General features: G+C 40.2%; 1 protein-coding gene across 1 annotated transcript in view; it reads left to right on the top strand.

The window, feature by feature from the left end:
- The window catches only part of ANKRD33B (ankyrin repeat domain 33B), a 54,079-nt gene that overhangs the window by 16,786 nt on the left and 17,774 nt on the right, over positions 1-19,519 (top strand). The window contains exon 2 of the mRNA XM_039549382.1: positions 17,866-17,995. Within this exon, the coding sequence (XP_039405316.1) occupies positions 17,866-17,995 (130 nt within the window). The remainder of the gene's footprint in view (positions 1-17,865; positions 17,996-19,519) is intronic.

Below are 19,519 nucleotides of genomic sequence, written 5' to 3'. Positions count from 1 at the left end.
ATACTGCCTTTTACAGAAACACCATCAGGCCCAGTGACCTGCGCTGCCTGCAACCCCTTTCTACCTTGTATAATTTTGAATTCCACCACCTCTCCATCTCCTAAACTTGGGATGTATTTTTCAGGGTTATTCTTTTTAATAGCAGTTCTATGAACGAATACGTCTTGCTGGTTGTCACATCTTGTTATAAAACCATAATTTTGTTTAACATTATACCATTTTACTATTCCTAAAACCTTAGCTATGGTGATCTTTTCCTTTTTCCGAATGGCTGCTGTTTTCTGTCTTGCTGCGTTTTTGCTTTCTCTTTTGCTTTCGGTCGCTCCCCTGTTGGAATTGTCGGGGCTGCTCGTGCCTGCGCTCTCTTTCCGGGGTCGCATTCAGGGCCGCGTGGGCCGGGCCGCACCGCTCAGTTCTCCGTGCATCGCCTCCTCTGGTCGCAGCTTTGCTGTCGCTGCAGGCGCTGCAGCCACGTCTCGGCCGGGCCCCCGAGCGATGACTCCCCCGTGCCCTGCTCCAGCGCGCATTCGGCTGGGCATGGCTCCGCTCCACCGCCACTGCCGCCAGCCACTGCCCGGACGCCGCCCTCTTGGTCGGGGTGTTCACAGGGCTCGCTCCACCACGCGCTGCGTGGGGCCGGGCGGGCACCGCCGGGTCCCGCCGCTCCCGCCACGCCTCGCTCTGCTGCCAACACTGCAGCTCGCGTGGCTTCACCCGCGTGGCTCCACACAGGAACTGCGTTGCTGCTGCTCGCAGAGTGCTTGGTCCACATGGCCTGGGTCACACGGTCCCTGAGCCAGGCTTCCCTTCGCCAGGAGACAGCTGACATTGCTCAACAGTCTTGGTAATTAAATAATATTCACGAAAATATTCTTCCATCAGCATATATTTTGACTCAAAAATTAATTGTGTCCAAACAGTGTTCCAAAAGTCTTTGGTAAGAATTAAATCCCAAGAAACATAGAAAAAGTTTTTAAACAACCATGCCAGGAAGTGTTTCAGTTCCTTTTGAGCTTGACTTAAGCTAAAACTTACAAATTGTTGTTCAAGAATATTTTCAAGTTTAAGAGAAATGTCCATATGCAGCTCTGAGAGCCAAGAGTCTTCCCACGGTTCCTCCATAGTTTAGATATGGAATAGCAAAACAAAAACTAAAAGAGGAATTCAAAGTTTCTAGGGTTTATTCACATCAGTTGCTTAGGGATTGGGGATCGTTCTGCCTGCATTCTCTACCATTGTTACAGTGAGGATAGTGTAACACACGTATATCAAACCAAGAGGCCTGTAGAAAGAAATATCTATGGACCAATTCTTGCTAGATGTTTCAGAGGTGTTTATTTCTCCAGCCGCATGGCCGGGGCTCTGCCAAGGAACTGCTCAATCACGGGACCCGAGGGTCCTTGCCCGCACAGGGGAACACAAAACAACCAATGGGGAACGAGGCTTACCAGGGGCAGGGAAACCCCGTGTCTCCCCCCCCAGGGCCCCTCTCCCAGGACTACATGGCAGGGGGGACAAACCCCAACATGCTTCTAGAGGTTATGGCTGAAGAAACTGCACCTTTATAGATTTGGTGGCAATGAAGAACAGTGTTTGTTGCTGCCAAGCCCTGTGTCCATGCCAAGGGCAAGATTTGGCAGTGGGTTGTGCTGCTGATACACCTCACAAGCTCCCATAGCAGAGGGCTCTGTCTAGGCAAACAGGCTGGCAAGCTGAGGCTCCATGGGGACCTCTGCGTGGAGCTGGGACGTTTAATGCTGCTGAGATTTACTGTCCTCAGACCATGCATAGACGGATTTAAGGATGTTCCTTAAAGGTCGGCTGCTGAAGGAGAACAGCTAGTGCTCCACATACTCAGTTGTGATGAAATGGAAAGAAGTGCCAAAAAAAAAATGTGGGCAATATATTTACCATTTAGCATCTTAATTGTTGTTGAACATATTTAATCATCAATCAAATCTAGAAAAGCCAATCTTCTGGTTTTGCCTCCATCTCCTCTAAAACTGCTTGATTTGTTCTTGAGTGTGGTCTGAGAGTGACTGCTAAATAGACAAAGACTAATGTTAGAAAAAATATTGTTATTCTTTATGGAGTAGAAACACAATGGGTTTTGTTCAGTGCAATGTATGCAATTATGTTGTCCAGCTGAAAATTTATGTTAAGTCATACGTTGCTAATAACAAAATACCAAATTTATAATAGAATATTTAATTACACCAGCATTTACTATCTTTCTTTTAAATACAGAACTCCCTCTTCATCCCAGCTTTTTATTCTCATTGTTCTTATTTACTGCTAACTACTCCATGCTTATCTAATGGTTGAAGAGTTTCCTTCTCTATCATGCTCTTCATCATCATGAAATATAAAAACTGCACAAATATTAATGGAATCTCTTTGCAGTATTGCTTCAAAGCAAACACATCTCTTCTCTTAGAAAATTCCATTGCTTTGGAGCCTGGCACCACAAAAATGAAGAAAATTGTGTTTACAAGTCACCTTTCTACTATTTCAATGGACAAGTCTCTCTAACCAACCAAGCCCCATTTCTATTAAAGGTTTTTATTTACCATATAGAAATCTTTGCAGTTTTTGGTGTGCTTTTGTTTATGCCCTTAGTAGAAACACATTTGCAGTTTCCTGAGCTTGCCAGCCTGTTTGCTTAGATGGAGCTCTCTAGTACCATCAGGTCAGCCACAACAGCCTGCATGGCCTAATGCAGTACTGAGCAGATGGTAGGCCTCCTGTAACAGAAAATCCTGGAGAGCAACACACACTGCTGATATTGTGCAGGCCCATTCACTATTTCCAATTTTTTTCAAAACATGAATAAAATGTCTGCAGATAAATGCTTAGTTGCATGAAAGTACCGGTCCAGTAATTGCTGTGATGTCTGGCCTACAAGGAATGCAACAGGATACAGTCTTCGTGTCCTGTGTGCTGTTTTGGGTGCCACAATACAAGAAAGACATTAAGCTGTTAGAGAGCATTCAAAGGAGAGCCTGAGGCTCTCTCTTCCCTTGAAGGAAGGGAAGCATGAGGAGCAGCTGAGGTCCCTTGGTCTGTTCAGCCTGGAGAAAAGGAGACTGAGGGGAGACCTCATTGCAGTTACAACTTCCTTGTGATGGGAGGAGAAGGGGCAGGCACTGATCTCTTCTCTGTGGTCACCAGTGACAGGGCTTGAGGAAATGGCCTGAAGTTGTGTCAGGGGAGGTTTAGGCTGGATATTAGAATAAGGTTCTTCACCCAGAGGGTGTTTGGGCACTGAAAAGGCTGCCCAAGGAAGTGGTCACAGCACCAAGCTTGACAGAGTTCAAGAAGCATTTGGACAATGCTCTCAGGCACAGGGTGTGACTCTTGGGGATGGTGCTGCACAGGGCCAGGAGCTGGACTCAATGAACTTGATGGATCCCTTCCAACTAGCATATTCTCTGTGATTCTGAGTTTCAGTTTCCACCTGTATATTGAAAATTTCCTATAAGGCAGCTATCTTTTTTTTCCCTCCAGGGGCCTGCAGCATCATTTGAAGGTCCCACAGTGTGTTCAGAGACTGCTCTCATTAGTGAGCTGCTATCAAAAAAAATGCCATCCTGCAGTCAAGCAATGTTTTGACATACCCAAAGATTCTCATAATTCAGCTGTGGTGGCACACAGAGATGTGTCTAGCTCCCTGCAAACAGCTCTGAGAAACCTCCATCAGATGTGTTTGATACGTGCTGGGTTTTCTGTAGAGTGCTTCTTTTCAGTGAAAGCTGTTCTTTTGTTGAGAAAGCTGTGCTCTAAATGTCTACCATTTCTCTCATAGGTATAGGTCCCTAAATTAAAAAGCAGACAGCTTATATGAATTCTTGGACTCGTGTCTTAATAATAGCTATTTTACAGTTTATCCAAATACTCTCCAATTTTATGAAGTAGGAGAACTGTTTCTGGATTATTTGACTGAAACTGTTTTAATAATATAATATTTTCTATTTTCATAATTTTTAAGTTTATAAAAATTTAAGCTTATAATAATATTTTATTAATGATTTAGCTGTTTTAACAAAGGCAAGTGATTTCTAGACTTTCCAGCTATTTGAATATAAATGTGAAATTGCTTCTCCCTCTCTTTTTCCCAGATATTTATTTCTACCTTCTTCAGATTCAATAGTATGTTAATGTTCAATTGCTCCCTGTGTTTCTTTATTACTTAGGTGAATGGGATGTATTCATTAGAAGATTAGGTTTTTAGATCAAACACAGAGGCAGAAGTTGCCTTCCTGCCTTTTATTGCATGCAGCTAGATGCTCAGCTGAGATAAACAGAGTGGTCACAGGCTCTGTAGAAGAGGAAAGACTCACTATGCTCTTGCCACCAGGCAATGACCTGCAGTACCAGTGTGTGCTGCATTTGCTTATAAAACTCAAGTTGTAGTATTGTAGTTAACTTGAGACAGGTAAGATGGTGACGTTACTGTGTCTCACCAGGGTATTCCAAACAGGATTTTCACCTTTCTCAAACTGTCTTCTCACACCCTGACAGCTGTTACAGCTACAGTGAATCCTTATCTAGCCAACTGAGATAATAAAAGAGAAATTTAAAATGGGAATGCACACTTAAGAAGAAAAACGAGAAGCCAACAACAAACCCCAAGCCTGCTTTTGAACCACATTATTCATGACTTTTTAAAAGCTGGATGTAAAAAACAAGTGAGCTACGAGAGGAAAAAACGTCCCTCTGGACAGATTGATTCTATGTCACAGTGTGTGTTTTCTCAAACAAAAAACCCCAGGCTGAGCCTCTTTCAGATTATGTGGTGGATGTGCTTATTCCCTAAATACAGCACTAAATTAATGTGAGGCTATTCACTAGGACTTGCAAGCCAGCAGCAGCAGTGTTCTTGGCTTAGCCAAGTGCTAGTCCCTGATCTTTCAAAACTATAATTCTGCCTTTTGTTAAAATAGATGCATTTTTCACAGGGTGATGCTAAACCTTCAGGAAGGAACCATTCCTTAGTGGGAAGCCTGAGGCACGCTAGATTTCCTCTCCGGTGGCTGTGTGCAGCCTATCAGTTACTTTATTACTTAAATAGACAGAATTGTAGGTTGATGGGTTTTCTTGCTCTCTAACCAGCTGTGAACACTACAGAGCCAACACTGTAGGTGTAAGTCACGAGAGCAAAACCCTCTTTGCCCTTGACCAAAGAACATTTACATAAAAAATAGAGGTCTTACTGAAACACAGATCGTATGTTCTGCTGTAATTTCAAATGTGATCAGTCACCAATGCTTCTAACAGCTATAAAAGATGAAAACGACAAGAATAAAATTTATAGTGCTTGTGAACCGTGCATTTCTTGAAAATTGGATATTTTGTTTGAAGGTAGTATTTTCACCCAGAACTGAAAATCTCCAGGATTCAAAAACTTTGAATTTATCAAGATTGTGTCAAAAAAATAGGTTTTAGTGCCTCTTTTCTCTTCCTTTTTTTTTTTTTTTTTTAAATGGAGACTCACTTTTCAATGCAATTTGTGGAGCACTAGTAATAAGCCATATGTAGGTGAGAAAGAGTGAAAAACTTTTTATGAAGTCAGGAACTGTGGTGTTTTCCTCCAAGTTTCACAAGTCTGAATCCTAGGAGTAATACCTATAAAAATACATTTTTTGCCTCCAGCATGGTCATCTGTGATATTACTCAGCAGCTGTATTCCATAGATCTATAGGATTAGAGGATTGCAACCTTTTAGGATCACAAGAGTTGAGACTAATCCACACATACCAAAATCCACTTTAGGTCTCTGAGTGAAAAACAGAGTCCTCCCATCAACTCACCACAGATGCACGTATTGCTCAAAAAACTTGTTTTCTAATAAAAAACAGGAGACATGTTTTTATATTTATGCACCAAAAAAATCTTTTGCTTTGTTAGATCTAGGGAAAGGACAAGAAGGGGCATAAATGAGTGGAAAATAAGTTTAGATAAAACCAGAAGCTTATCCTAGATGAAGGAAGCTCTTTCATTGTGGAAAGCATAATGATAAGGGCTTTCAAGAACCTGGACACTTTGACATCCAAAGAACCATTGTCACTTGCATTTGATAATAAACTTGATGCTAAACTGAAGAGGCAAGATAATGAGATCCCATCAGCAGGATCTTTGCCTGATAGAAGTAAAATAGTAATACCTGATCTGGGTGGAGAATCCCTTTCATATCTACCAGTCATATTTCAACATATATTTTTTTCTGAACATTGATATTTACCTTGCATTTCCATGAACAACAAGGTTGCTGTTACCATGTTATCCTCTTGTTTGAAAAGGGGATTTTGACTGTTGCTATGTGATAGCACGTCTAGACTGAAGTATGTAAGGTGAATCCTATAGAGGAAATACCAATACTCTCATCTGAGACACGTGTGTCCTTCTGCTGTGCAAGGGCCGCTGGTCCTTTTCCCTGTCTTTTTTTTTTCACTGGGGAAGAAAGTTTACCACATTTTCCTGGTCCATTCAGGTCAATTTCAGGATCAATAAGCTTATTATTAGAAGATCCAAGATCAAGAGGAAGGGTTATTATTAGAAGTGCTAGAGAAAAGGAAGCAGTGAGGTTCAAGAGGCAGGGCGTGGGATTGGTTGGGAAGAAGATACAATGAGGGAGTTACGTATCCACTGATGCCGTTATGAAACTCACTGTCAAATGGCAGTCTAGTATGGAGACTGGGCTTCTAGGACTCTTAGAGTGTCTTTAGATCAAAGGGTGAGGAAATAGGCTGGCACTTTTGTGTGTGGCAGTATTATAGAATAATACATTGGGTTGGGTTGGAAGGAAGTTTAAAGCTCATCTAGTTCCACCCCATTATGCAGCACTGTGTGTAGTGTGCAGTCAGTTCCCTTCTCTGCTGTCCCAAGAAGGGTGTATAGTTGCTCTTCTTGGGGAGCATAGAGTCTCTGCAAGGAAGAGATTTCACCCTGATGGGTATTTTACTTCATCAAGATGATTTTCTCCTGAGGAAGGCGGTTGGGGTTTGTCCCCCCTGCCGTGTAGCCCTGGGAGAGGGGCCCTGAGGGCACAGACACGGGGCTTCCCTGCCCCTGCTCAGCCTCGTTCCCATTGGTTGGTTTGTGTTTCCCTGCGCGGGCAGAAGGACCCTTGGTCCCGTGACTGGAAACAGTTCCTGGGCAGAGCTCCGGCCATGCGGCTGGAGAAATAAACATCTCTCTGAAACATCTAGCAAGAATCGGTCCATAGATATTTCTTTCCCGTGGTCCACTTGTTTGATACATCGTGTTACAGAATCCACACTGTAACAGAAGGCGAGCTTAGGTTTTTTTGCTTCAGGGTTTTCTTTGGTTGGTTTTTGGGTTTTTTTAGTTGGCTGGGGTTTTGGTTTTGGTTTTGGTTTTTTTCCCCCTGTGATTAGCCACTGATGGACAGACCTCTTCCTGGGCTCTTTCTTTACAAGGTTTGGGTCTGGTGTAGTTTCACAACCAGAAGGCTCAGAAGAACAGAAACAAAATGAATTTACAGAAGTTGGAGGAAAACTTGGGAAACTTCTTGGGAAGGTCTTTCCTAAACAAAACTACAGTAGCTTACTGCCACAAGAGGGTGCTTGCAAGCTCATCACTGGTCATTTCAGAGAATTTCACGGTGAAAATGTTCTGGGGCCTTTAAAATGTTCTTTACAGAAGAGACGGATTAGATACAGTGATAGATTCTGACAGCATAGAAGGTTGTACATTTATCTTTTGCCCAGTGTCAAATTGAAATTTATCTTTACAAAGATTTTGGAAGTCACTACTTTTGGAGAGGTCTCCTGAAAAAAACTATGCATTCAAACACCCTATTAAGCCTCTTGCAACAGATCTCAACTACAGCCTGCCTGCGTCTGACAGAACATAACAAAAAGGAAAATGCATCTATTAAACACAGAGAGGAGTTGAATCACATATTTTAAAGCCAAAGGGAGCTCTTTTTGACAGAGTTATGTCAGTGCACAAAATGCATTTCACATGGCTTCTGAATGCCCTACAAAATATTTTTTAAATGCTGCAAATTCTCCTTGTCATCCTAAATGTGTGTGGAGGTATATGTATATTTAAAGACCAGGAGAGAAGTTAACAGTAGAGTTTGTCAGGCACAGGACTTGGAGTTCACATCTAAACTCGTTTCTGAATGTTCCCAGAGGCCTTATGTGCTGAGAGAATGCACTGCATAGAGGTGACACGAGGTTTGGTTATGCTGTTAGATGATCCACCTTTAACTATCATTTTGTTTGCCTTTTAGGAGGTTTGTCTTTCTGAAAATAGAGTAAACAAAATGCTTCAGTGATAAAATTTATGGGAAGCCTACAATTTAAACATCATGTTTTGAAGTACTCTGGCAATGGAGAGACTCTCCAAAATGTTTTACATATAATTATACCCACAAAAAGGTATAGTTTGAGCTTTATTACAAACACTCTTTCTTCCAGTGATGCCCAAACCCACTGCAGCTTTGTGAGGCAAATGGCCAAAGCAGCAGGTGCTCCCAGCCTCAGATGTCCTCAGGAGGAAGCAGTCGGCACTTTGCTGCTTTGAATCTATCGATAGCTGGAAACAGCTCTTCCAAGCAAAGCACAATAACGTATTGTTCATTTAAGGATCCAGAAATACATTATCCTTGTTCACAGGATGGTTTCCAGCCATTGGAAGCCTTTGTGAGCATCGCATATCAAGCCAGTGAAAGAAAAAGAAATGAAATTAAAATCCACTCACCATTTGCTGTAGCAGGATCCTGATGCTGGCAGAAGTCTGTCACATTGCCTCACCAGCCCTCTGCAGTTAATGGTTTGGGTTGCTAATGTTCAAAGCACCTTAAAGACATGGGATTTGTGGTAGAAATGCCTTCAGGGTTTATACCAGGATCCCCTCATTAAAGTTCAGTACACAGAATCATAGAAGGGTTTGGGTTGGAAGGGGCCTTAAAGATCATCCAGTTCCAACCCCCTGCCATAGGCAGGGACACCTGTCACTTGACCAGGTGGCTCAGGGCCCATCCAACCTGGCCTGGAACACTGCTGCGGATGGGGCATCCACAACTTCTCTGGGCAGCCTGCTCCAGTGCCTCACCACCCTCACAGTACATAATTTACATTCTTTTCTGAAGCCAGACCTCTTGCTTTTTTTAAAGCAGAATGTCCTGTGTTTAGCGCTGGTTCCAAAAAAGGCACAGCAAAGAGGACTGTATAAATTTGGCTGCTATGGATCATGTGTTACTACCACCACCACTACGAAAACTTAGCACTAACATTTGACAGTACTAACACTGATTAGTACTGACTGTACTATGTGCAGTACAAACAGGTAAGCTAGGATTAGTAAAGGCTGCATTATTTGTCAGGGATCATCACTATTTATTAGTCGTACCCAACAGTCTAAATACAAAGAAAACATTAAATTTAACCTGATAAAATATGTGTTGCTTCCCCTACCATTTTCCCACACTACTTTCTGTTCTTTACAGCCAGGCATCTCATAAACAGAACACAGAATCCTTTCTGAAAAGTGGAATTCTGGGCTGTTTTGCCAAGTTACTGAATCCTGATACAAATTCCTTTTATCTTATGTATAATGATGGTAAGCTCTGCTAGATGACATGTCAGTTAATTTTAAGGATATGTTATTTGTATTAAGCAGTACTTCCCTAAAGGTTCCTTACTTAGTCCTTCACTAAAATTATGCCTTGTTTAGTTCTGCTGTGACCAGCAATCTTGCATACACTGCAAAGCTTTATTTTGGACTGATTGCATATATCAAATATCACTCTGGGAAAATGATCCCAGTTTCCTCTCATTCCATATAAACTTCATTGCACATCAGTCTCCTGTGACTAGCAAAGGAACTCTTCTTCCTGCTGAAACTTCAGATTGATGAGTAGATTCCTAATCCTTTACCAGCTATCACTCAAAAATAATACAGTATTTTAACAAAATTGATATTGAGCTTGAATGTGTGTATCTGCTAACATCTTGAGCAGTTTTTTTTTTAAATATGTGTCAATGGAATCACATTAAATTTCCTAGCTCAAGCATCTCAATGTTAAAATATGCCCACGTTAGTTGTGGCTGCTGCTGGCTCTTGTTCACATGTTCAGTTCCAGCTGAGGTTCAGAGAGGAAAGAGCAGTAAAAGATTTTTCACGTGGTAACATAGATCCAGTTGCTGCTGTTTCAAGAAGTGGCATCAAGTGTCAGCATAAGTCATAGGAAAACAGCTGGCAACGCAGCCCAGGCCTCCTGCACAGTGTCCCTTGGCTCATATTTTTTTTGCAGGGCTGCTCCCACTGTGAGATGTAATCCTGAGTGTCCTCTGCTTCTGAGCTACTTCTGCAACTGAAATGATTGTCAAGAGGAAGCGATACAGCCAGGATCAAAGCAGCCCTTTTCTCCAGTGATGGGGAGAGGAGGTGCTGGCCACCACTGGCTGCTGGTCAGGACAGTCCAAAAATATTTTCTGTGCTTCATCAGCCCTCCAGGCCTTTGGACACGGTGTGATTTGGGGTGAGAGGTGACGATGTGTAGTGTGAGAGGTGGTGGCAGATGCAGCAGGTAAGGAAGTGTGAGAGAGGAGTCACCCTCCATGGCTCCTGGAGCATCCCTGGGGTGCAGGAAGAGGTGCAGGGGTCCTGACCACCCAGGTATTGTCTTACCTGGACTCTGCCTCATGGGAAGACAAGAATTCCCCTCAGGAGCGAGAAAACGGATCACTATTTTTGGTGTAATGCTCCAGTTCTCCTCCCATCAGGCTTCCCATGGGTTGAAGATCATCTCTTCAGTTGTCCTCTGCCCTAGACTTTGGTCAAGAAAGCTGTGCCAAAAGGCAACTAGATGGCTGGTGCTGGGATATGTGGGGGAGTGCAGGATCTGGGCACATGTTCCAGCCTCCCGTGGAACAGTGTACAACCCTTAAGTCCCCATCAGCTCATGGGGTTTAGATTTCCTATTGAATTATTTGCTTTTATTATGTGGCTTGATATTAAAAAAAGAAAATAGAGAAGGCTTAATATCTTATAAGCATGTCTCAGAATTGCCACATATTTCTTATACATCCCACCCACTGGAATAGCTCTGACTACACAGCATGTATTTATTTGCTTTGTAAGTACCTTATGGCTCTTAGCAGTTACTTCCGAGGTTTCTGCCAACTGCTTACATCACCAGTGATACTGAAACCAGTTCAGACAATGTACATGTTAGTAAATAAGGAAAGTCCCACTACGATGCCTTTTCCTGGTCTTAAAATCAAGAATCAAATGCGGTTAGAAGGGAAAATGGGGTTTTAACTCGGTATTTATTTTAAGGACCCTTAGGTGCATGCACTACGTCCAGGTGGAATGCACCAAAATGCACCCCCAAAAGATCTGGTATAACATTATAAGTCTTACTAATTAGCATATCTATCAAAGATTCCCCAATGAGAGGCTCAAGTGAGCCCCCCTCCCCAAGGAACCTTCCCCTGGATGGTTCTATCTTGGTTTACAGAATATGTTCTGGAGAGACCTTGGGGTCTGGGGCACACTGATCCCTAGCTATGAAGCTTCTAAAATGTTTAGTCTCTTAGGTTGACACAATAAGTCTAAGAATGTAGGCTAAAAAGCATTAAGAATACAAAAGCTATAAAAAGGTATATAAAAGGGGTATAAAAGAAAAGGCAAAAAATCATCATGGCCTTGTCTATTTTTATAACCTTTTCCTGTTGTCTCCTTTATTACACAAGTGGTATGGGTTGTCTTCGTTGTGTAATGCAAGCTTTTGCAGTCATAGTAAAACGAACTTTCCTGAGACTATTTTTAGGGGTGATCATGGGGATTTGGATTAGAATAGATTAAGTAAGGATTTCTGCAGAGATGATATATATACCTTTACTTAAAGACATGTGACCTGACTGATTGAAGAGGTGTTTATGAAATATGTGAAGTTGAAAAAAATTGGAGAGGAAAAATGATGGATCATCAACTGTGTGTCCACAGACTGGCCTGTGCTTTTCTGTAGTGGAGCACAGTCCATACTGGGAAGTGGATCTCTAAATGCTCATAATGCTGCAAAGCAAAGGTGGCAATTTTGTGCCTTCGGTATTGAGGCACTGGCAGGGGCAGTGCCATTTGAGCTTGATTTTGGATACAGGATTGGGTTTTGGGCTACTCTGTTCCTCTACAGAGCAGGCAGAGAGTTTTGCATGCTGATGCTCCATCCCTGCTTGGATACTCTTTTGTGCTTCCCTGATCACTTTCCCTGGCAAAATTAGCCTCTCCCCCCTTACCCCCTCCAGGCATGTGGGGTTTTGACCAAACAGCAGTTGGACAAAATTTATTTAAATTTCCAGTTCTTTTTTTTGTTACTCTCTCAATATAAATGTGCATGTGACTAAGCTGTTGCAGCCCTTTCTTTAAAAGGTCAGCCTAAATTATTTTCTGCAGATAATATCAGGGCTTATGTGCTTGATGGATTTCTGTAGCACATAAACACCACTTCTCGTGGGACTGATGACCTGAATAATCACCTCATCTCTGTCGCTGTTGAAATAATCAACACAAACCAAATAAGACAAGCTGAAGCCACTTTTGAAAGTTTCTCAGATTGCTGTTTTTATACTGAAAGGTTTTGTGCATGATACACAAATTAGTATATAGTAGATCATGGTGCTCAGTGCTACATGTTGCTCTTTTTTAATGCAACATAAATTTAGAATCTCTGTTAAGTGAAGATTCACGGAGTTGCAGAGTTTTTAGTGGAGATTAGAATTACCTTCAAATGATTTTGGGAGATTTACTTGGAAATACTTGATCTGATTTTATTTTTTTTTCTGTGTACATGTATTATGTTATAGTGAGTGATAGTTATAGATACAATTCTGTTATAGTGTGAATTTTGTATAAGACAAAATATTAAACTTATGAGTTATTATTTTAGTGAATCAACAAGAAAATGTTTAAACACAGCTTTTTATTCCTTTTTTTTTATTATTATTATTCCATTTCTACAACTTTTGATATTTTTTCTATAACATGTTTTTTACTTAGACTTAATTTTCATAGTTGTCCTTGCATGTGACTATGGATTACGATGAATCATTATCTCATTTAATTCAATTACATGTGGTTTTAATCACTGCTAATAAACCAACCTTGCAGAATTCTCATTAATACTTACAGATGCATGCAAAGCAAACTGTTGTTTATCACAATGTTTATGGAGAGCAATGGGTAATACCAATTTAGTCTTTTGCCAGACTCATTTTTGTCTGGCGTAATTGGCAAAAAAATATAATAAGCTGTTTTCACTCTCAGCATCTTGGTAGAAAATAAGTTGCCTGAAGAGATCTTTTAAAAAGCTAAATCAATTGCAAGCTGTATGTGATTTTCTCATTATTCAGCTTGAGTTCAGTATTGATCCTTGAGTATTTCTTGTGATCTCTATCATCTGTAATGATCTAGTGTACAAACAGCCTTACATCTGTAATTGTGTCATAATACCTGATTTGTAAAATTGTCTCCTGAGATATCCATGACCTCACTTAATCAGACAAGTTAATATGTCGTTAGCCAGCACAGCTGAGCAAAAGAGAGTTTATTTTCATAGTGGCAACACCATTCCAGTCTTACATGAAATCAAAGGCACAGGAAGAATTATCAGTTTAAACAGAATCAAAAGATTCACTCCTTGAGGAAGTTGTTGCAACATCTGATTAACTTCAGGTAGTCCCATGCCTGAAATGTTAATTTGTGTACTGTGAGAAGAAAATAAGAAAAGTAGTTATACTTTATTTAGAATATATGAAAAATAAGTAATTTATCTGAGGCTGTTTTGTCATATATTCTAAATATTGTTAATTTTGCTCTGTCACTTCAAAACAAAGAAGGACCTTTCAAAACTGTGCTAGTTGCCCAAAAATCAGATACATCATATACTACAGAAAAACTGTGGAAAAGCTCTGTGAAATTCCAACTATTCCACAGAGGAAAGATAGAGCTGCCAACACCTGCAATTATTGTGGCTTCTACTTGGAAAAAAACCTGTTACTGAGCTGACTTTCAACTTCCCTTTCTGTGGAAAAATTACAGTAAATGTTAATGTAGTTGGTGTGATGGATGGCTCATGCTTTCTTGTTTGTCACACAGAGTCTGTGTGCAATATTTGAAAAATGAAATGGGATCTGTTGCAAACCTTGTTTCATATTTTACATCTCTTATGCACAGAGGATCTGTTTCATTGATCTGGGAGAATGAAGGGCAGCAATCCTGGCCACTGATCGGGAGAGAGCAAGTCAGATAACAGTATACTTGAAAAGCAGGGATACTGTGCTCGGGTGCTGTGATATATGTACAGTTATACTGTCTAATAATTGATGATTATTACTATATATTAATGGGAATAGTTTGGGGTTTTATTATTATTTAAAATAAGTGGTGTTTGAGGACATACAAAAGGGAAGAGAGGGGAAAGGATGCTGTTGAAGGAGAAAAGTCCTTTTAGGCAGAGGACATATTTAAGAATTATCAATCTTCCTTTCTCCAAAAGCCTTCACAAGTAGTGAATACTTCTGAGAATTGATCTTACTGATGAAAATAATGGTATGATTCAATTTAAAAAATACTTTTTTTCCCCATGTACACTGACCATTTCATAATTGCACTGTGGCCTTTCATATGAGAAGCAGAATAACGCCTTTGGCAGAACATTAATGTCATCTCTCTTCTCAGGGTAACCAGATTGTTCAGGTTCAGTATTTGCTAACTAAAACTCATTTATTTTTAGGGTTTGAAAAGATATTAAGTGCACAGCTGTATTTTCCTGCAGACTGCTGTGATGCAGGCTACTGCCTTACTGATTGCTTCAAAAGGCAATTTGCTGGAGGCAATTTTGTATCAGTTATATTCATTAATTGAGACTGTTGAAGGAGTTTTTAATATATTATAGTATTTATTGGTATATGAACTTAAAGATTCCAGACTAATAACTCACTTTGATATTGACTGATTGCACATGCTGGCTGATCTGTCTGTACTACTTTTAGCAAGAAGAATGTAGACAGGGCCAGAAAAGGATGCAAAGGAAAAAAAAAATAGGGAAAAAAAAGCAACCTGATAACACAAATTATCATTGTATCACTGAAAGAGGATTTGGGAAATAACCATCAAATCCAGAAGTTTATTGCAACTTTCACTGTAAAGCTGCAGCCTCCTGCACCCCATTTCAGTATCTGACTCATTTGGGAGGGTTATGCAAAGGAAAGCAGTCCCTTAGCAAGCAGTGTGTCTCACCCACCTGCCCACAGACATGTAACGGGTGAAAAAAACCCATCAGCTTTACAGAAGGGACTTGGTTTTATGTCCTCATGCCATTGCTCGTTTTGCTTCTCAACCAGGGTCATACACTCCACTGAATATCAGGTTCTCACACTCTTATCAGGCCCACTTCAGATTTGTAAAACCACCCTTCAAGGATGATTTTCCGTGCTACTGCATCATGTAATCCCTCAGAGAGCTCCTACTCTCTGGTGCTTTTCTTTATCCTTAAGCAAGCAGTCTTTGATAACATCTTTGGAAAATAAACATCAGAAAATGTTGACACCTAAGTAATCCTTCTGGTTTGTAAACTCAGAACAGTGAGTGAGTTTGATTGATTTGAAGATAATTTGTGTCTCACATCTACTGAAATCAGTGCTAGATGCATTAATTCCTATCTAATGGAGGTACCCACTAAAAGTAGAACAAAAGTCTCTGAAAACTGTAGTGCAAAAACCTCTTGCAAAACAAAAAAAGAACTAATGTTTTTTATTATTTTTTTACAGTATTGTAATATATCTTTACAATATTTTAACTTTACTCTTTTATAAAGAGAACAAAAAACCAAGCTTATTTTAAGCATCTAGTAACTATTTATAGAACAGAAAAATGTTGTGTGAGAATACACTGTGAAAATATCCTCCAGATACTGGGTGAAATAGTTTTCTTTTCATTACAGATGACAGCTATTTTTAGTTATTCTTACAGCCTTTTTGAAACTATCACTCTCTTCAAAAATGCCATTTTTTTCAGTGAATAGAATCTCTCTTCTTATTGTCAAAAGGTTTTGTCTCAAAACAATTGCAAACTTAATTTTCTGCTATCATAAGTAACAGATATTTCACTGAATGACTGTGTAGAGTTTTAAATCTGCACAGCTTTTGGAGTTGTAAACATCCTGAACATCAGGTGAAAAATTAAATTGTTAAAGAACTGAAATAATGCTCAAGTCCTTACAAAGTGGACATTGACACATTTTTCTTAAAAGCTAAAAACGATTATATTACAGTAAAATTTGAATTAAGCTGAACAATCCTACCAGGAAAGTACATGCGTTTAGTGAAAAAAAAAAACCAAAAATACATGACTTTTAGCAGAATCCTCTGTACAATTCCAATAGAAGGCTTTGAGGTATTACAGGTTCTTCACAAGGAAATGAAGATGCTCTTTATAGAGCAGTGGTAGGTGTTGCTTCATGCTGAGGGCAAGAGTGATTTGAGAACAAAAGAAGGCAGAGTAATTATTTTATTGAAAGATGCAATTGAGAAATAACCTACATTGCCTGTGAACAGCATAAAGAGTAGATATCACTCCTGTATCTCAGTGAAGCTGTTTGCTACCTCAGCCAACAGAACTGTCCAGAATAACAGTGAAATTATACTAATAACTAACTTGTTGTGAGGACAATAAATCAAAAGCCTCAGTTGTCATCTGGTGAACATTTCTGTCTTAGTAATGTCCATGGGAAAAAGAAATAAAGAGAATGTGTAGGCAAGAGAAAAATGATGGAGGAATCAGGGCAGGCCATTCTGTTTTCATAACCAGGTTCTCCTTGCAAGTCTTTCATGTGAGTGCATTTCAGGGAGGCAGGGTTACCAGGCAGTTTGAGATTTGTGTCTCTGCCCTTATCTTTTCGGCAGTCAGATGCTCATGCTGAGCTCAGGCAAACTGAGTAATGCGCTGGCAGTGAGGAGGGAGTGCAGAGAGTGCTGATTTATCTGTGCCAGCCCTCCTCTACACCCATCAGCCCCAGGCAGATGATCGAGGGCAGCCCAAGTAATCCTGAAGACCGGAGATAATGGCTTTAATCCTAGTGGTCAAGTGAGCAGCCAGGATTAAGTACTGTGGTTCCATTTAATTAATGGCAAGTGTATTTTGCTGTATTTTAGGGAAGCTATCAGTTTGCTGCTGTGGTGTGAAACACTATCTGGGTACCAAGCATAGTTACAAGGTTTACCTCCTGGCTTGGCTTCCTTCTGGAAATTTTACAGCCTCCAGCTGTCATAAAACACATTAAACAGGACCTCTAAAAGCAATTTAATTTTATTTATGATTATAAAAAAAGGAGGCCTAGTTCTAATGGGAAATCTGAATTATTTAAAGATAGCAACAGGCAGTATGAACAGAGCTCCAGCCTACCACTTCCCCTTCATGGAACAAGTAGTTGTTTTTCGGAGAATTAATATTCAGAGCAGGTCCAGTTCATCTTACCTGCTGGGTTCATTTTATTATATAATAAAATCAGATTTATTCTCATTTGGATTGAGAGTATATAGCCATAGAAGCACAAGCCATTTATAAACAGTTACTTTGCATGTAGCATAATATAATATCTACTCTCTTAGGTATTTCTGAGGAGTATCAAACATTGCTTGCCAAAGGGCAGAGATAAAAAGAAGTGTTTTGGATCTGAACATTGTGCCTGGAGCTAATCACTAGTTATGGTGATATCTTTTCAGTTCTTCTGTCTGGAAAAAAATATAAAATAAAAAAGCAGTCTAGCATGCTTCTTCAGTGCATTTTTTTCAGTCTGGGAATCCTAACTTTCATTTTATATTTTACTTACAGAATGGTCTTATTGTTGCCTGTTACCAAGGTTATGTGGATATTGTAATGGCCTTAGCACAATGCCCTCACCTTGATGTGAACTGGCAGGACAACGAAGGGAACACGGCTCTAATTACAGCTGCACAGGCAGGTAAGGCTCTCTGTATCACCTCTTCCATACACGCTCTTGGGAGGAGTGTGTGTTTTGGCTATTTTTTTTTTTAGGATTTTTTTTTTTCAAATCCCTAAAAGAAATTATGTTGTGTAAAATAATCCTGGCCAAACCCACTCCCAAGTAAGTTTGTCATGATTTTCTTTGAACTGATTAATCTACAGTAGTATTTATCCAATAGATTAGGGCAGCAAAAGCAACACATTTTTAGTAGATGCTATTAATTATTTTAAATTAGAAATAAAGAAAATCTTATCCCAGGTGTGCAATATTATACTGCTTTGTTCCTTTAAACTGATTTTCTGAAGTTTGCTCTGGCAAGCAACAAATGAACACTGTGGACGTGCAATGTGCTGCATTAGTACTTTCCTCCCCTGCTTGCTGCACCTACCTCAGAGTGACTGTAGTAACTGATGACTGTAGGAAAACCTATCATCATTAAGAAATACCTTAGCTGCTAAAACATTCTTCACCCACTCCATAGTTAGAAAGCAAAAAAATCTCATCAGGATTTAGTGTTTGCCAATGATCCTTTTGTAGCAGCTGGTATCAACATCAACCACGTTATTCCTGACACAGGCAGGAGTGAGAGCAGGGTTTAGCACAAGGTTTTCTTTTATCCCAACCAGCATGGTAATATTCAGTGAACGAGTGTAACAGATCACTTAGATGTAAGAGAAACTCCCAGGAGAGTTCCTTATTCCTGGTGTTCAGTTAGAAAACAATAATTTGATTATTTCTTTTAAAACTGAAGGGCTGTGCTTTAATCTTTAAGGGAAGATTTAGCTTCCTCTAACAAGTGTTAACAAAGTGCTAATGCACGTAAATCAGGAAAAATTTCTCCAAAGAAGGATGCCATCACTTTGTAATCTAAAAGCTGTTCCAGGAGCTGCCTAGATCTGCATCTCTGGTTTCCTTTGCCTCCTTCAAGCACGCTCTGCAAAGGCAGTCACTTTACAAGGAAAGACACAGCTGGTCTTTATCATGTCTGCTGGCTGATGAAGAGTATGGGATGTTTGTGGGAGTTCATGGGACATAGTCCTCACTCCCAGGAATAAATTTCCATCAAGGAATATCAATGGACATTACAAGCCATGTCTAAAGATTGGAGCAGTTAGGTTTTCATGTCAGTTTAGTAACAGTGCCACTGAACGTTCCCAGGTAGTGCCTAACCTTGCTTTGTGTTGTACCAAAAAGTGAACTCTGCTAAAGTTACTGCAAGATGGGTCTTGAATACTGAAGAAAGAATTGTGACCACAGTAGGCAGACTCATAGCAAAGCCATGAGTACGAGTACAGTAGCTTTCCAAAGAAGGTAGAAAAGTCTCCAAAACACGAATCTGCTTTTATTTATCTGTCCTAATATAAATTTGGACTAAAAAAGTTTTAACACTGCCTCCTGCTTGACCTTTATAACTCATGATAATGAGCTGAGAATTAATCCAGCAGGCTGACATTGACTTGACACTCTCTGCCAGTACTTGCTATTGATCCCCAAAGCAAC

Source organism: Corvus cornix, chromosome 2 (assembly GCF_000738735.6).
Source record: "Corvus cornix cornix isolate S_Up_H32 chromosome 2, ASM73873v5, whole genome shotgun sequence".
Classification (NCBI taxonomy): Eukaryota; Metazoa; Chordata; class Aves; order Passeriformes; family Corvidae; genus Corvus; species Corvus cornix.
Note: the sequence above shows the minus strand (reverse complement) of the source record. Positions and strands in the feature narration are given on the sequence as shown.